Consider the following 18,332-nt stretch of genomic DNA (forward strand, 5'->3'; position numbering starts at 1 on the left):
TGAGGGGGGAGAAATTTCTGCAGATATGATTAGCGAACTCAGGCAGACCGCTGATCTCACTCTTCGTGCCACCAGAGAGACCGCAAAATCTATCGGTCGGTCTATGGCAGCCATGGTGGCCACAGAAAGGCACTTATGGTTGAGTAAGACCTCTATGAAAGAAAAAGACAAGACTCTCCTTTTAAATGCTCCCGTTTCGCCTGTGGGCCTCTTCGGTGACGCTCTTCACTCTGTCTCGGAGAGGTTCCAGGAAGAGAAAAAACAGGCGGCTGCCTTTCATAAGTTTATCCCTCTAAAAGTGCGTGTCACTGGGGCTGCTGAACGAGGGCAGTCCCAGCCGTCTAGTTCGTCTTCCAAAAGAGCACAGCAGAAGCGGAGTGTCGCGTCTCGATCCCCCCCGCAGAGAGACTGGAGGGACGAGGCGGGGCGCTCTCCGGCGCGGCCTTCTCGGGGCAGGACTGATCTGAGGACAGTCATTGTCGCCAGGAAGGCAGCGTCGAAAAAATCCTGATGGGCTGAACGTCAGGACTCTGAGGGTGGTCCCCATCGGGAAAGACTTGAGTTCACCGCACAAAAACACGGTGCCCTGTCTTTCTCGATGCCCTCAGGGGTCTGTTCTACTAGCCCTGCCTATACAGGGCGTAGAGAGAATCGGCGAGCGATTTCCCGAGGGACGCTCGCCCCCTCTGAGGAGGGTTGTGGGGTGCTCAGACCAGCTGTTTCCTGCCAGTATGTTACAGGGCGCTGTGTCTGTCACTCGGGATGTTCATCCAGAGGCCAGCCTCGAGAGGCTGGTTCCCTTAGTAGAGTTCCTGGTGGAATGGGAAATGCTTCCCAATGTTTCTCAGTGGGTCCTGAATATTATCAAGAACGGGTACGCTATTCAGTTCAGAACGCGTCCACCTCGGTTCAGAGGGGTTCTGCCTACTGTGGTGGGCCCCGAGCAGGCTCTGGTACTAGAACAGGATGTAAAAACTGTGCTGCAAAAAGGCTATAGAACGGGTTCCTCCACCCAGCAGGGAGTTAGGATATTACAGCCGGTACTTCATCGTTCCGAAAAAAGATGGAGGGCTGCGTCCCATTCTAGATCTGCGTCTCTTAAATCGCACTGTTGGGAAGCTCAAATTCAAAATGCTCACTCTCAAGCAGATCGTTTCACAAATCAGATCCGAGGACTGGGTTGTCACGATAGATCTAAAGGACGCTTACTTCCATGTGTCTATCCTCCCTCAACACAGCAAGTGCCTGAGTGTCATGATAGACTGAAGGAAGCAAGTGCAGTATAACTCTTTATTTAATGTAGAACAAATATGAATCCAACACAGGCAAACAGGTAAGTGACGCAGGAACTCCAATGGTCAGATGATGGGTGAAGAAGCAGAGATGCGGTGATGAGTGTCCAATAGTGCGATAATGTCCATAAAATCCACAGAACGAAAACCGGAACAAGGAAGGCAAGAGACTGGAACGCGACAGGAACACAGACACACCGGGAAACCACATACAACGATCTGACAGGGAAGATGAGAAAATGGTGAGTATAAATACACATGATCTGACAAGCTGCAGCTGGTGAAAGGGATAATGAGTGGATGGGTGATGAGCGCTGATGAGCGGAACGCCCATCTAATCAGCGCGCTGACATATAACAACAGAAACACGAGACAAGAAGAAAACGTAGGATTGTGATCCAGGATGTCTCTAGCCGGTACCCAACTTCTCTCCTCCGGACCGTAACCTTCCCAGTCCACCAAGTACTGGAATCCACGTCCCCTCCGTCTAGAGTCCAGAACACGATTGACCGAATAAGTAGGCTCCCCGTCTACGAGACGCGGCGGGGGGGGGGGGGGGGGGGGGACCGGGACTGGCGGATTAATGCGAGCAAAAAATACGGGCTTAATTTTGGAAACATGAAATACGTGATGAATCCTCCTGTACACTGGAGGAAGATTGAGACGAACTGTCACTGGACTAATGATTTTAGTGACAGAGAACGGGCCAATGAATTTCGGTGCGAGCTTATTCGAAACGGAGCGGAGAGGAATGTCCTTTGTAGAAAGCCACACTTTGGAACCGACGACGTATACGGGAGGCCTCCGCCGGTGGCGATCGGCTTTGGCCTTGGTGCGTGCCCCCACTTGGAGTAGAGTCTCACGGGCTCTAATCCAAGTGCGGTGACACCTCTGGACGAAGGCGTGGGCGGAGGGGACCGCGACTTCGGATTCCAGACTAGGAAAAATTGGTGGCTGGTAACCTACACTACACTCAAATGGTGATAGGCCCGTGGATGACACTGGCAACGTGTTGTGGGCGTACTCCACCATAGACAATTGCTGACTCCAGGAGGAAGGATTCTTGGACACTAAACATCGCAACGTTCTCTCCAAATCTTGGTTGGCTCGCTCAGTTTGACCATTGCTCTGGGGATGGAACCCAGAGGACAGACTGACAGTCGCCCCCAGAAGACTACAAAACTCTCGCCAAAATTTGGACACAAATTGGGGTCCTCTGTCAGAAACCACGTCTATCGGGAGGCCATGAAGCCGAAAGACGTGGTCAACGACAACCAACGCTGTCTCCTTGGCTGAAGGTAATTTGGGCAAGGGAATGAAATGGGCCGCCTTCGAGAACCGGTCCACCACGGTCAAAACTACCGTGTGACCCTGGGAGGGTGGGAGGGCAGTGATAAAATCTAGCGCGATATGGGACCAGGGTCTCGAAGGCACCGGCAGCGGTTGGAGTAACCCATCTGGAGGTTGATTGGAAGTCTTACCCGTGGCACAAACTGAGCAAGCCATTACAAAACTGCGAACGTCACGAGCCATGAGAGGCCACCAGAATCGTTGCTTAACCAAAAACAGAGTACGATTGACTCCTGGATGACAAGCCACATTGGAACAATGACCCCACTGAATGACGCTGGACCGTAAACTCTCCGGCACAAACAAACGGTTCGGTGGGCAACGAGTCGGAGGCGTTACCCCTTCTAAGGCCTTCTTGACCTTCGATTCGACCTCCCATGTGAGTGTAGAGATGAATAGATTCTCTGGTAAAATGCACTCGGGAGTAGACGGGCGATCGGAACGGTCAAAAATGCGCGATAAAGAATCGGGTTTCATGTTTTTGGAACCCGGGCGGTACGAAAGAATAAAGTCAAAACGTCCGAAAAAAAGAGCCCACCGAGCCTGCCTGGAATTAAGTCTTTTAGCAGTACGAATGTATTCCAGATTCTTGTGGTCGGTCCAGACGATAAAAGGTACCCCTGACCCTTCTAACCAGTGGCGCCACTCCTCCAAAGCTAACTTGACTGGCGAACAACTCTCTGTTGCCAATGTCATAATTGCTTTCGGCAGGGGATAAACGATGTGAAAAAAACGCACAAGGGTGCATCTTGTCGTCTGAAGGAGAGCGCTGGGATAACACTGCACCTACCCCCACCTCTGACGCATCGACCTCCACCACGAACTGACGTGATGGATCAGGGGTTATCAGGATAGGGGCTGAAACGAAGCAACCCTTCAGTTTGGCAAACGCAGCTTCTGCTGCGTCTGACCACCTGAACGTCGTTCTGGGGGAGGTCAAGGCGGTCAGAGGCGCGGCTAGAAATTGCTAATAAAACGCCGGTAAAAATTGGCGAACCCCAGAAACCTCAGTAGGGCCTTACGGGAATCTGGACTTGGCCAATTCACCACAGCCTTAACCTTGTCAGGATCCATGCGCATTCCCTCAACCGAGATGATGTGACCTAGAAAAGGAACAGACTGTGCATGAAAAACGCATTTCTCCGCCTTGACAAAAAGCCCATTCTCTAACAACTTCTGAAGCACTTGTCGAACGTGTTGCACGTGTTCCTGGAGAGACGAAGAAAAAATCAATATATCATCCAGGTAGACATATATGAACTGATCGATCATGTCTCGCAACACGTCATTGACAAGTGGTTGGAAGACCGCTGGGGAGTTGGAAAGGCCGAACGGCATAACCAAATATTCAAAGTGCCCCCTAGGGGTGTTAAAAGCGGTCTTCCATTCATCCCCCTCCCTGATGCGGACCAAATGATAAGCATTCCTTAAATCCAGTTTTGTGAAGATAGATGCTCTCGACAACCTCTCGAAAGCTGAAGACATCAACGGCAAAGGATAAGTATTCTTTACAGTGATGTTGTTCAACCCCCGGTAATCAATACAAGGTCGCAATGATCCATCTTTCTTCCCAACAAAAAAGAACCTCGCCCCCGCTGGAGAAGAGGAAGGGCGGATGAATCCCGTTGCTAGAGAATCAGAAATGTATATCTCCATGACCTCTCTCTCTGGGACAGAGAGTGAATATAACTTGCCCTTAGGCGGAGACGTACCTGGCAGTAAGTCTATAGCACAGTCATAGGGACGATGCGGAGGAAGAGAATCAGCCCGAGACTTACTGAACACCTCCTTCAGATCCCGATACTCCGTGGGCACGTTTGATAAATCCACAGTCTCCTCCTGTAACACATGAACAGGAACAGACGGACAGGCAGACACAAGACAAGACTTATGACAAGAACTGCTCCATGATGCCACCGATTTGATCTGCCAGTCTATTTAGGGGTTGTGACGGGTGAGCCATGGGTGACCAAGAACGATGGGTGCTAGTGGAGTGTCCAGAATGTAAAAGGAAATAGTCTCAGAATGATTGCCGGATGTGATGAGTGTGATGTCTTCGGTGATCAGTGAAATCGTGGGGAGTCTTTGTCCATTGAGGGCGTGAACGTTGATCTGGTGTGAAAGGGGTTTGAGGGGAATTTGATATCTAAGTGCAAATGAGTGATCCATGAAATTACCTTCCGCCCCTGAGTCCAGTAGTGCCCGACAGTCGTGGAGGTGAGTTGACCATCGGAGTCTTACCGGGAGGAAGGTAGATGTAGATGAGGGCTTCTCGGCAGAGATCCCACCCGACAGTAGCCTCATACTTACTGTCGGGCTGGGCCTTTTAACGGACAATTGTACGCGAAATGTCCAGCTCCACCGCAGTAAAGGCAAAGGCCCAGGGATCTCCGCCTCTTCTTCTCCTCCCGGGAAAGCCGGGCTCGACCCACCTGCATGGGCTCGTGCTCGTAGACGGGGCTGACCGCGCCCCCGCCTCCCGAACGCATTCCCTCGGCACCTCCAGAGGGACGGTCCGGTTGAAAACGTCTGATGCCTCGTGATAGACGTGTGTCAACTCTTAGTGCCAGCGCGATCAGATCATTAAGTCCGGTAGGCAGGTCCATGGCGTAAATCTCTCTTTGGACGCGGTCAGCCAGCCCATGCAGGAACATGTCCCACTGCGCCTCCTCGTTCCATTGGCTCTCAGCCGCCAGGGTGCGAAATTCGATAGAAAATTCTGATACGGATCTTTCTCCTTGTCGTAATTCGGCCAGCACCCTGGCAGCTTCTCTTCCCGTCGCGGCCCGGTCGAATACCCGCCGCATCTCGTCGGAGAGACGCTGGAACGAGGAACAGCAGTCGTCTTGGTTAGCCCACACCGCCGTTCCCCATAGCGCCGCTTTCCCCGTCAGAAGCGTCAGAACGAATGCGACCTTGGTCTGTTCCTCTTGAAAGGTTCTAGGTTGCAGAGAAAAGTGCATATCACATCTGGTTAAGAACGCACGACAGTAATTGGGTTCACCTGCATATGGCTCAGGGACTGGTAGACGAGGCTCTGACGGGGATGGGTCCGCTGGTGGTGGTGGGGGAATTGGCGGTGCGGGTGGCGCAGCGGGCATGCGAAGCTGTTGGGTGAGCCCGGACACCTGCGCCACTAAAGCCTGAACAGCACGAGTCGTATCGTTGAGATTCTTTTCTTGGATATCCATTCTTTGACTGCTGTTACTCAGAAACGCCTCTAACGATGTGGATGAGTCTCCTGCTGCTCCCATGCTTTGTTGGTCAGATCGTTCTGTCATGATAGACTGAAGGAAGCAAGTGCAGTATAACTCTTTATTTAATGTAGAACAAATATGAATCCAACACAGGCAAACAGGTAAGTGACGCAGGAACTCCGATGGTCAGATGATGGGTGAAGAAGCAGAGATGCGGTGATGAGTGTCCAATAGTGCGATAATGTCCATAAAATCCACAGAACGAAAACCGGAACAAGGAAGGCAAGAGACTGGAACGCGACAGGAACACAGACACACCGGGAAACATCATACAACGATCTGACAGGGAAGATGAGAAAATGGTGAGTATAAATACACATGATCTGACAAGCTGCAGCTGGTGAAAGGGATAATGAGTGGATGGGTGATGAGTGCTGATGAGCGGAACGCCCATCTAATCAGCGCGCTGACATATAACAACAGAAACACGAGACAAGAAGAAAACGTAGGATTTACCAACCATGACATTGAGGTTCGCTTTCGGGGGCGAAGCGTACCAATATCAGGTTCTTCCTTTTGGCCTAGCACTGTCACCCCGCATGTTCACGAAGTGTATGGATGCAGCTATAGCTCCGCTCAGGCTGCAGGGCATCCGTATTCTGAACTATATAGACGATTGGTTAATTCTAGCTCAATCGGAACAGCAGGCGGTTCGGCATCGAGATGTTGTTCTTGCTCACATCAAGAGATTGAGGTTGAGGCTCAACGCCAAGAAGAGTGTTCTTTCTCCATTACAGAGAACCACTTTTCTCGGTGTAGTATGGGATCCGACGACGATGCATGCACGATTGTCACCTGCTCGTGTTGCTTCGATTCTCGCCGCAGTAGATCAGGTCAAGCTAGGCCATTCATCCACTGTAAAACATTTCCAGAGACTGTTAGGTCTCATGGCAGCTGCATCCAACGTGATACCTTTTGGCCTCCTGCACAATAGACCGTTACAGCGGTGGCTCAGAACCAGGGGATTCTCCCCGAGGGGAAATCCGCTTCGCATGATCATGAGTTCGCGACGGTGTCATCGCGCCCTGGTTTTGTGGAAAGATGCTCGGTTTCTGTCCCAAGCACCTGTGTTGGGAGCTCCTTGTCGTCGCATTATGCTGACGACAGATGCCTCTCTCACGGGGTGGAGGGCGATCATGAGTGGTCGCCCAGCTCAGGGTCTGTGGGAGGACCATCACCGTCTATGGCACATACATTGTCTAGAGATGTTGGCAGTGTTTCAGGCACTGAAACATTTCCTCCCAGACCTAAGGGGCCACCATGTTCTTGTCCGGACAGACAACACATCGGTGGTCTCTTATATCAACCATCAGGGGGTCTGCGTTCTCGCCCACTTTACAAACTGGCACGTCAGATCCTTCTATGGTCCCAGGGGAAAATTCTTTCTCTGAGAGCTATTTATCTCCCGGGGTATTTAAATCAGGGGGCAGACATCCTGTCGAGGCAGGGGCCCAAGCCCGGGGAATGGAGTCTTCACCCCGAGGTGGTGGAGCTCCTATGGGAACATTTCGGTCATGCCGAGTTAGACCTATTTGCTTCCCGAGAGACATCACACTGTCTACTGTGGATGTCTCTAAGCCAGCCAGCCCCACTGGGTTGGACGCGATGGTACATCCGTGGCCGAGGTCACGTTTGTACGCTTTTCCCCCGATCGCTCTGCTCCCGGGAGTTCTGGAGAGGGTTCGCCGGGACGGGCTCAGTCTTCTGCTAATAGCCCCGTTCTGGCCGGCCTGAGTATGGTTTGCGGACCTAGTGTCTCTCCTCGACGGCTCTCCCCTGGAGATACCGATCAGGAGAGATCTACTCTCTCAGGCGAGTCGGTCGATCCTTCACCCCCGCCCAGAACTATGGAGGCTGTGGGCTTGGCCTCTGAGGGGGCCCAGCTCATAGATTCTGGTCTCTCGATCTGAGGTCGTTGAGACCATCCTCCAATCCAGAGCTCCCGCCACGAGGCAGTTATAAGCCGCGAGGTGGAAACTTTTCACCTCTTGGTGTGGAGAGCGCCAGCAGGACCCAGTTAACAACCCAGTTGGTACAGTGCTGGATTTCCTGCAGGACCGTCACTCCACAGGGTTATCCCACTCCACACTGAAGGTGTACGTTGCGGCCTTAGCTGCTTACCACGCCCCTTCGAGATGAGGTTCTCTCGGGAGACACCCATTATATCTCGCTTCCTTCGTGGCGCCTTGAGGCTGAGGCCTGCAGTTCGCACGAGTGTACCAGCTTGGGATCTGGCCATCGTCTTAGAAGGTCTCTCCCTAGCTCCTTTCGAGCCCATCGAGGAAGTTTCGGAAAAGTTTCTTACACTAAAGACTATCCTTCTTCTCGCTATCTCATCTCTAAAAAGAATTGGAGATATTCAAGCACTTTCGGTGGCTCCCTCGTGCCTGGAATTTAAGGCCTTTCTCTGTCCGAGACCAGGTTATGTTCCTAAGGTGCCGACTACTTTTGTTAGACCTATAGTTCTGCAGGCTTTCTGTCCTCTGCTTTTTCTGACATCATACCAGAAGAAACTTAATTTGCTGTGCCCCGTTAGGGCTTTAGATGCTTATGTCCACAGAGCTGCCCTGTGGAGGAGAACGGAACAACTGTTTGTCTGTTTTGGGTCACCTAAGAAAGGGTGTCCTGCATCTAAGCAAAGGATGAGCAAGTGGGTGGTCGAGGCCATCTTACGGTTCGGCCCATCAGCCTTCACCTTTGGCTGTAAGGGCTCATTCCACCAGGAGTATGGCTGCCTCTACAGCTCTTCTTTCAGGAGCTTCTCTTCAGGACGTTTGTGATGCGGCAGGCTGGTCCTCACCGCACACTTTCGTTAGATTTTATTCCCTTGATCTTAGCTCCACTCCCGGGGCTCAGGTTCTCTCGTCGGTTTTTGTCTCCTAATGACAGACGACGGGGATTTGGTCGTATGGGGATGTGGGTATTGCGTTCCCACTGCGATTTCACGCAGCGGTAGTCCCTGAAGGGAAACGTCCCGGGTTACGTATGTAACCCTAGATCCCCGAAGGGACGGATGCTGCATGTCCTGCCATACTCCCGGCATCCCCTTGGGTCGCTTGCTTCAGTAACATTAGAAGCTGGCGTATTGTGTATTCAGGGGATATTTATACCTTCCTGGTCAATCACGTCACTTGCTGTGACGCTACATCTCTCCATTGACTGATTTCATTCATGCTTCAGACGCGTTACGCTGGGGGCGTTCCCACTGCGATTTCACACAGCATCCGTCCCTTCGGGGAACTAGGGTTACATACGTAACCCGGGACGTTTTTCTGGGGTCATTAGTTAACTTTGAGTCAGTGTTATTATTGGTACAAAAAATCAACTATAAAATGTATAACTTTTGTAAAATAAAATGAAAGCATTAACTTTGGGAGCCATAAAACAGTAAAACTAAAATAAAAACTAAATAAACTGAAACTAGAAAACTCTGACAACACTAAAATATATCTGTATATGAAAATAAAATAATGTGTATTAAAATGATGATCTGCCATTCATTTTCTGTGCACTTAGTGTTCAAATACATATCACTTAAAACAACAAAATATAACTTTTTTACAGTGATGCATCATTATGATCATGTTCAAGTGGCAGGGATGGGTTCACGACTGGGTGGTGATTATGGTACAACTGACAGACATTCTCCAGCAGTGACGATTCGGACCGTCTTTCCAGAAACGTGGATCTGGGAACTTGCTGAAGTGGGGTATGTGAAGCGTTATCAGTACATTTAACATCATGTTTATCTTATTACTCATCTTTAATACATCATCTCCTCTCACACCCACAGGACAGAAAATACCTTGCTTGCTTTGCAGAATCAAATATGCATATTGTTGTTATTCCTCCGCAGGGACTCTGGGTCGGCTCAGGTTCCTGTCACAGTTCCTGACACCATCACCTCTTGGGAGACGGAGGTCTTCTGTCTGTCCTCTGAAGGTCTGGGTCTCGCTCCTCCTCCTCAGCTGACAGTTTTCCAGCCCTTCTTCCTGGAGCTCTCTCTGCCTTACTCCATCATCCGTGGGGAGATCTTTGAGCTGAAGGCCACTGTCTTCAGCTATCTGTCCAAGTGCATCATGGTGAGATTTCAGACTCAGTCTAATCAAATCATATCAAATATGCCTCTAATCATGTGTGGTTGATTGACAGGTTAAAGTGACTCCAGCTCCATCCTCAGACTACTCTCTCAAAAACTCCTCTGATGATCAGTATTCATCCTGTCTATGTGCTAATGGAAGGAAAACCTTTAAATGGATCCTCACTACTTCTGTTCTTGGTGAGTTTTCCAGTCTGAATCATTGTTTCTCAGTTTTTGTGTCTGTTGTATCTTCACGTACATGTCTTGTGTTGTAGGAGTCTTGAATATTACAGTCAGTGCAGAAGCAGAGGCGTCCCAGACTGTGTGTGACAATGAGATTGTGAGCGTCCCAGAGAGAGGACGCATTGACACGGTCACACGAAGTCTGCTTGTTCAGGTCAGCGCACGTCAAATGTCTCTTGGATATCATTTACCCTTTATCTTAGGGCTTATGTCAGTATGATGTGTTGATGTGATTGTTTTATGCTGCAGGCAGAAGGAACTGAAAAGACAGAGACTCAAAGCTGGTTATTGTGTCCAAATGGTTAGTCTGCCAATATTTCATATATTTTGGTGTATAAGCACCAATAATGTTAGAACCCATTTGCTTTTGTTAATTTTTTTGGGGATCAAGCAGTGAAGCTTTTTCAACTGACAAAAAGTTGCTCAAAGAATTTTGACTAATTAAAATACTAATTGGCTCTTTATCTTATAAACACAAACTTCATGAAAATGAGTACACATTGCATAGAGGACATTTTGAGGACACGCAATATTTGAGGACGAATAGAGTGAGCTAAAATATACAGTAACCAAAATATTCTTAAATGTCTCTAACATTTAAATTGAGAAAGCTGAAATTTGTCAGCTTTTCATGACAACTTTTATGGAAAAAAACAACTTTTATGGAAAAAAAACGTGCCGGAGTGCTTGTTCGCCGTAAAGCTTACCTGGGGTCCTCGGACGTGCCTTACTCCCGTCTCCTCTGCGTTGGGGGCTGCGGTCGTCCCGCAGTTTGTGCCTGCCGGTGTTCAAAGGTCCCACGGTTGCGATGGATTCGACCGGTCTTCCCCGGCTCGATTGCAGTTGTGTCACAGTCTGTTGTGGCTTCTTCGAATCAGATGCGCGGTGCTCCGTGGGCGAGTACCGGGCCGGGAGATCTAGTGTCGGTGAGGAAGTGTCGGCCGGACTATCGATGCGGAGTGAGGGCGGCTAATCTACGCACATTTAACTCTTAATATGGCCCTGATTAATGTCAGATCATTGGCTAACAAAACATTTGTGCTAAATGTTTAGCACAACATTTAGTTGTGCTAAACTAAATGTTGCACATTTAGTTTAGCTAAATGTGCAACTTTTTTGCCAAACTAAAAAGTTTATCTCCAATCTCCTCCTCTTGGATGTGCCTAGAAGCACACTTAAAACTAGAGGTGATCGAGCCTTTAGCGTAGCTGCTCCTACTCTGTGGAACAAACTGCCACTCTATATTAGAACCTGTCCAACTCTAGAATGTTTTAAATCATTGCTAAAAACATATCTCTTCTCCTTGGCGTTTCATTCGAGTTAGGTGTGTTATCACTTTTTTTTATTTCTATCCTTTTAATGTAAATATTATTGCATCTCATTTATAGTATATTCTAGTGTTCTATTGCAGTACTTTATTGTGTGAGTAGTGTATTGTTGTTGTATCTACCTTGTGAAGCACCTTGGTCAACCTCGGTTGTTATGTATGCTATACATAAATAAAATTGAATTGAATTGAATTGAATTGAACAAGTTTATTCGTTCAGGTGTGCCAAATTTGGTAATTAGGGCTATTTTCTCCCCTTTTCCAAAGTGCTTGAATCACAATAATTTGGACTTCACAGATGGTATTAGAATATTAATTTTATAACATCACTCTGCTGATCACTGATATGTGTTTCTGTCCGTCTGGTTCATAGGTGGCAGTCTCTCAGAGGAAGTGGCTCTGACTCTCCCTAAAGATGTGATAGAGGGATCAGCCAGATCTTCTGTTTCAGTCATTGGTAACATTTACATACAAGCAGAAATTAGGAGTTTGGGTTTGGACTTATAAAATGTAGTGAGTTTCATTTGTGTATGGTTTATAGGAGATATATTGGGTCGTGCACTGAGGAATCTTCACGGATTATTACGGATGCCGTACGGCTGTGGAGAGCAAAACATGGCTGTTCTTTCTCCCAATATTTACATTCTGCAATATCTGGAGAACACAGAGCAGCTCACCTCAGCCATCCGAGAGAGAGCCACAGGCTTCCTGAAGAGTGGTGAGAGACATAAGTCATGTCAAGAAAATACTGAGACTCTTTGATAGCAAATTTCAACACAACTGAATTTCATTCAGTAAAGTTGAATAATTAGATGCATTAAGTCAACCCAAACAAACTTTTGAAGTGTTAAACATTATTACACTAAACAGGATACCAGAGACAAATGAACTACAAGCATTCTGATGGATCATACAGCACATTTGGTTATGGTGATGGGAATACATGGTAAATATATTTTCACTATTACTTTTGTTAAACAGAAATAATATTAAGGTAATCTACAATAATAAACCCAAGAAGATGGTACGAAAAAACACATTTAAAAATGTATCTCTCAGTTCAAAAAAAATGTTTTGATATTTATGATGGATGGAATTCATTAAAACACCTGATGACATTTTTTAAATTGTATCTTTCACACCACCAGGTTGACTGCCTTTGTGCTGAGGTCTTTTGGCAGAGCACAGAAATACATATTTATTGATCCAGAAACTATTCAGGGTGCAAAGATTTGGTTAATAAGCAGACGGGATTCAGAGGGCTGTTTTATCCAACAGGGAAGCTTGTTCAACAACAGAATGAAGGTCTGTCAACTTCTCTCTGCAGTATCTATATCTCTCTATCTATATAGAATGCCATAGGAACCACCTAGAAATGTCTAGTAACTATCTTAAAAAAACTGGAATCTAAGACCTGTAAATGTCTAAGTTTTGTTTTTAAATATTTAGACTTTCTCAAGCCAACATCAAAGTTTGTCTAGATGAACTTTCCTTTAGTAGTTTGAGTGTGTTGCTTTATTTATCCTTCATTTCTCATATATTCCAGGGTGGAGTGAATAATAATGTGACCATGACTGCCTACATTACTGCATCATTGCTTGAACTGGAAACTCCAGTCACAGTAAGTTCATCTACAGGAAACACCTTATAAACTTGACACTCACAATGACACTCACAGTGTCTGTTTCTTGTTTTTGTCACAGGATCCTGTTGTCATTAAAGGTTTGTCATGCTTGAGGTCCGTCATTGAGGATGTCAAAAACATTTACACCACTGCTCTGCTCGCCTACACTTTCAGTCTGGCTAAAGACACAGACACTCGACAGCAGCTTTTGAAGAAACTGGAGGATGTTGCTATTTCAGACGGTAAGACGTTTGTTTCTTATGACTTTGCTGTCCTATATATATTTTTTTTAATCAAGCTGATTGAGTTACGCGTGTGTCTTTTGTCCTCAAGGGTCTCATCTCCACTGGTCTCAGTCTGCATCTGCTGATGACTCTGATTCTCTGGCAGTGGAGATCAGCTCATATGTGCTGCTAGCTGTTCTCTCTGCAGATTCAGTCACTACAGCTGATCTGGGCTATGCTAACAGGATTGTCAGCTGGCTTGTGAAGCAGCAGAATGCCTATGGAGGATTCTCCTCCACACAGGTTACTCAAACTACTCCTATCAAACACATTATTACCGGTGTGAACAGTGGCGGCTCCTGCAAAATCTCTCAGGGGGGGGCAAATGTTTGGATGATTGATAAGGATAAGGTCCACCCATGCAATGGATAAATTAACAGCTTACCTTAAATTTCAAAGTACAATGCTAGCAGTAAAAAAGACTGCTACCATCCTTTCCTAAACTGATTGTAAAAACAAAGTGAGATTTTCCAAAACTCGAGTATTTAAATGGTCAGCAATAAATACCTCTTTAGACAGCCTCTGCTTGTCTTCTTCTCTCAAGGCCCTCCTAGATCTTGTTGTTCCTGTTGCTACTTGCTCCTGAAATATCCTGATTACTACGGCGGCTGAATTAATGACACGATAAAATTAACTGTGGTCGCCATGACGTTCAATTTCAACTCGCCTCAACAACTCGCGAGAAGTCCCAACAGTCTCTCTCGCTCTCGTTCTCTTTTATTTTTTACTTTTTAACCACATTTGATAAAGATATTAAAGTAGTGTTTCATTTTTTCTTGTTGTTCAAATTCAAAATTGTTTTCAAATATTATTTGTCACTTAATCTTAAAGATTTTTAATTGTGTATGTTTGTTCCCACCAATCGCTGCACAAGTTAAGGATACTTATGATGACGTAAGCACGTTAGTGCGAGCCCTCCCGGAATCCATAGAGAATGCATTGCAGTGCCTGCAGTTCGGAAAAAAACGTCTTTGAATGTAAGTCTGTGGGAACACTCCTGGCGATTCTCAGCCAGAGTGAAATCGCCCAAAAAGAGGCGGTACTCCACAGAACGTGACATGACGCTGGTTGGACTATATCCAGAGGCACAGTGACTGCTAGCGTAACCTATTTTTTTACGGTCTATGAGCGTAACTCTGTGGTTGAATGAGATTGTGAATGTGATTGAAAAAGTCCCTTTCACACTTTGGTGGTGCGTCGACCAATCGCCCTAATGAAGAAACCGCCCCTGGGTGTGAAGAAGTAAAAGTGACATTACTGAACACATTTATTTCCCAGGACACAGTGGTGGCTCTTCAGGCTCTGTCTTTGTACGCCACCAAAGTGTTCAGCTCTGACGGCTCCAGTACAGTGACTGTACAGTCAGCAGGAGACACTCACCACTTTGATGTCAATCAGGACAACAAGTTACTGTACCAGGAGAAGCAGCTGCAGACCGTTCCAGCCAAATACAGCATTGAAGTGAAGGGCTCAACCTGTGTGTCTGTGCAGGTCTGTAGTGCGTTCAGCTTCATTTACTCACACTCTCTTTCTCTCTTGGCATTGTGGTTATTCTGCTGTGAGATGTATTATGAATATGTTTGTGTTGACTCTCTCAGATGGCTCAGTTCTACAACATTCCCACTCCTACTGAAGCTAAAACATTAAGCATTGACACTAAGCTTGAGAGAGATTGCAAAACATTGGGACAAAATTTCATTTTGAACTTTACTGTCAAGTAAGAATTTTTATTCAAGTCATAAGACCTGATTATAACTTAAGATCAACTAACAAATAAGTCTTTACTGAATATTTTTAACATCTTAATAAAAACAAAAGCAATATAAACTTAAAAGGCGTATCTCAGTTGCTAAAACTGCAACACTAAAAACTAACTTGAGAAACAAGAAAACATTTTTATTATTGACACATTATGCATGTGACACAAACCTTGCATGCCTTGTTAATTTTACTGGCTTTTGTTATCACTTTGTTATACATTTATATAAGGCATTTAAGAACCAAACCTTTTCATTTGCTCTTTTACAGATACGGTGGTCTACAGGAAACGACTAACATGGTCATTGTGGATATTAAACTCTTATCTGGATTCACAGCTGATACATCAATGGTACGTTTGAGTGATTCATGACAAAATTTGTAAAATTTCTAGAATTCCCTATTTTGAAATTAACCAGCACTTTTTCCCCACAGCTTGGAACTTCTTCCGGAAAATATGTACCACTTGTGGAACGGGTTGATTCAAAAGATGATCATGTCATTGTGTATTTGAAGGAAGTGAGAAAACAGCAACATTCATATTATTTTAAATCATTAGGTCGATCCATAAACCTTTTATCCATCATGTCCATGACTAATGTGTTTGTTTCCTCCTGCAGATCCCACAAAATATTCCAATGAATTACCAGATACAAATGAAACGGATTCTTCCCGTGAAGAATCTCAAGCCAGCTGTGGTCAAAGTGTACGATTACTACCAAACAAGTAAGATTTAATATCCCAGTGTTGAATGTTTTGAACATGTGATGCAAATTGTTTGTTAAGATTTATTCCATGTACAGGTTTCCATTGTTGTATGAATGTGAACATCTTTCTTTTCTTTCAGGTGATCAGTCAGAGGCCGAGTACTCCTTTCACTGTGAATGAAGCTGCTGAAGTGAATCACCTCATAGTTCATCTTGGACAAAGATATTTGAACACTCTAATGCTTAATATTATAATGTTTATTCTTTATCCTGTGCAAAATTATTTCCAATATCCTTCCAAATTAGAACAACCCCCCAAATTCTCATCAGTTTTTGGGCACATCTCTTGAGAACATGACTGTTCAATTCACAATGCATATGATTAATAAAAGTGATGAAAACAAGTTATGGTGAGCTGGTTGAATTGTTGAATGTGTAGTAGCTACATGCCATGGCAACATTTCCGAATCAGACAATATGTTTTATGATTATATCTTGGGATGATTTTTTATCTGGTCTCAGCTCTGCTTCAGTTTTCTTTTCTTGTAAGAGGGTTATTTATGACCATTAATGGTCCTCATGTAGAATATTAATTTTTTCCTGCATTAACTGAACAGCATCAACAACTAAATTATGAAAAATACGAACAAATAACCTTACCTAAAGTTATTGAGAGCTCATCCCATCACAGCTAGGTAATCAGGAAAAGATAGACTATTGTTCTTAAAAACCAGAACCAAAAAAAAAAAAAAAAAAACACAGGCCATTGACCTGTTTGCTGAAAACAATCAATACTGAAATCAAGGGTAAAAAAATCACCTATACACCCACTCAGTCAGAGTGAGGGGTTACTGTAAATGCTTGTTTATATTTGCAGATCCCTTCTAATGTGGTGTCTGAAATGATTTTATCATTAAAATATGTCAAGTAAATCTATGAGCAATTAGATGATACTTTTACTTGAGAATCTACACCATGATTAAGATTTTACCATGTTTGTTTTTCTGCTTGGGAGCACTAACATAAAAAAAAAAATCTTAATCATGGTGTCCATGCGATGGTCCTTCATCAGATCTGGATATGGCCTGGATCCGGTGGTTTGCGGTAAACTTCGGGATAAACAGAGAGACTAAAATTTGCGTAGACGCCATCCTTCTTATGATGTAAAAAGAACTACTTGGTTACTCACGTAACCTCAGTTCCCTGAGTTAGGGAACGAGTATTGTGTAGCTATACGCAGTGGGGAAACTCCTTTTCCTCGATTTACTGAAGCCTTTATGTAAAGCGCATTTGCAGCTGCACAGCTAGAACATGAGCGTCTGGCTCGCTCATAGGCCAAAAATACTCGCTACGCAATACTCGTGGGCGTGACCCCGCCAAAGGGGCGTGACCTCAGTCTATAATAGTCCCCGAATTCGCCATTATAGCAGGTTTAACGACTGAAGCGACAACTTGCCATGTTACTATAGTGCGGCTGGCTACGCAATACTCGTTCCATAACTCAGGGAACTGAGGTTACGTGAGTAACCGAGTAGTTCCCTTTCGAACGGTCACTTTGTATTGCGTGGCTATACGCAGTGGGGATGCCATGCAAAATGCCGCACTGAGTAACTGGCTGCCACTGCAACTCAGGCCCCTGAGCATACAGAACAAACCATAACCACATAATTATGTATAAATAGACCAGACACCGTCAGGTCTAAAATAGTACACATCAGTTAGAAATAACCCAACATACTACACCAATGAACCCAGACACTGTCGGGGTTATTAGTATATGAACATATAACCAGTCAAGTGGGTTTATATATGAAATTAAAACCGGCCAAAGCCGGTTTTAGATATTTATGGAATATAACCGTCAAAAGCAGGTTTTATATATGTCATATAACCGGCCAAAAGCGGGTTTTATATATATGTAAATATAACCGGCAACAGCAGGTTTATGCATGAAATACAACTGGCCAGCAGCGGGTTTTATATATATATATATATATATATATATATATATATATATATATATATATATATATATATATGTGAATGTTATAGTGCACAGTAATATATGACAAGACCGGCCACCGACGGGTCTTAATCATACCGAAAGCACCTTCGCCTGCAGGGAAGGCACTTCCCTATTATAGAAACTCATAAATGTGGAAGGCGAGGACCAGCCGGCCGCATCACAAATATCACTAATGGGAATGCCAGATGACCAAGCCCCTGACGAGGCCATACCTCTGGTCGTATGGGCCTTGATACCTATAAGGCAAACTTGACCCGCTGCAGTATAAGCCATAGAAATAGCATCCACTATCCATCTAGACAGTCTTTGCTTAGTGACTGGATCCCCATTGGATCTACCACCAAAGCAGACAAAAAGCTGTTCTGATTGTCTAAAAGACGCAG

The 18,332-nt window shown here is 45.5% G+C and overlaps 1 protein-coding gene across 2 annotated transcripts in view; it reads left to right on the plus strand.

Annotated features, from left to right (window-relative positions):
• Positions 1 to 16,327, plus strand: part of LOC143716240 (alpha-2-macroglobulin-like) — a 40,488-nt gene extending 24,161 nt beyond the window's left edge. Inside the window, exons 17-34 of one of the 2 annotated variants that reach the window (XM_077208565.1) lie at positions 9,464 to 9,608; positions 9,756 to 9,981; positions 10,052 to 10,178; positions 10,256 to 10,377; positions 10,473 to 10,524; positions 11,924 to 12,007; positions 12,092 to 12,268; positions 12,421 to 12,496; positions 12,699 to 12,855; positions 13,097 to 13,171; positions 13,254 to 13,416; positions 13,508 to 13,701; positions 14,737 to 14,949; positions 15,057 to 15,175; positions 15,487 to 15,568; positions 15,652 to 15,735; positions 15,837 to 15,942; positions 16,064 to 16,327. In XM_077208565.1, coding sequence (XP_077064680.1) covers positions 9,464 to 9,608; positions 9,756 to 9,981; positions 10,052 to 10,178; positions 10,256 to 10,377; positions 10,473 to 10,524; positions 11,924 to 12,007; positions 12,092 to 12,268; positions 12,421 to 12,496; positions 12,699 to 12,855; positions 13,097 to 13,171; positions 13,254 to 13,416; positions 13,508 to 13,701; positions 14,737 to 14,949; positions 15,057 to 15,175; positions 15,487 to 15,568; positions 15,652 to 15,735; positions 15,837 to 15,942; positions 16,064 to 16,104 — 2,243 coding nt within the window. In that variant the 3' untranslated portion in view covers positions 16,105 to 16,327. Of the gene's footprint in view, positions 1 to 9,440; positions 9,609 to 9,755; positions 9,982 to 10,051; positions 10,179 to 10,255; positions 10,378 to 10,472; positions 10,525 to 11,923; positions 12,008 to 12,091; positions 12,269 to 12,420; positions 12,497 to 12,698; positions 12,856 to 13,096; positions 13,172 to 13,253; positions 13,417 to 13,507; positions 13,702 to 14,736; positions 14,950 to 15,056; positions 15,176 to 15,486; positions 15,569 to 15,651; positions 15,736 to 15,836; positions 15,943 to 16,063 lie in introns of both variants that reach the window. The other variant, XM_077208566.1, reaches the window with a different exon arrangement.
• The last annotated feature ends 2,005 nt before the right edge of the window (positions 16,328 to 18,332 follow it).

Source organism: Siphateles boraxobius, unplaced genomic scaffold (genome assembly GCF_051911475.1).
Source record: "Siphateles boraxobius isolate OS27281-9 unplaced genomic scaffold, OSU_SipBor_1 6, whole genome shotgun sequence".
NCBI lineage: Eukaryota > Metazoa > Chordata > Actinopteri > Cypriniformes > Leuciscidae > Siphateles > Siphateles boraxobius.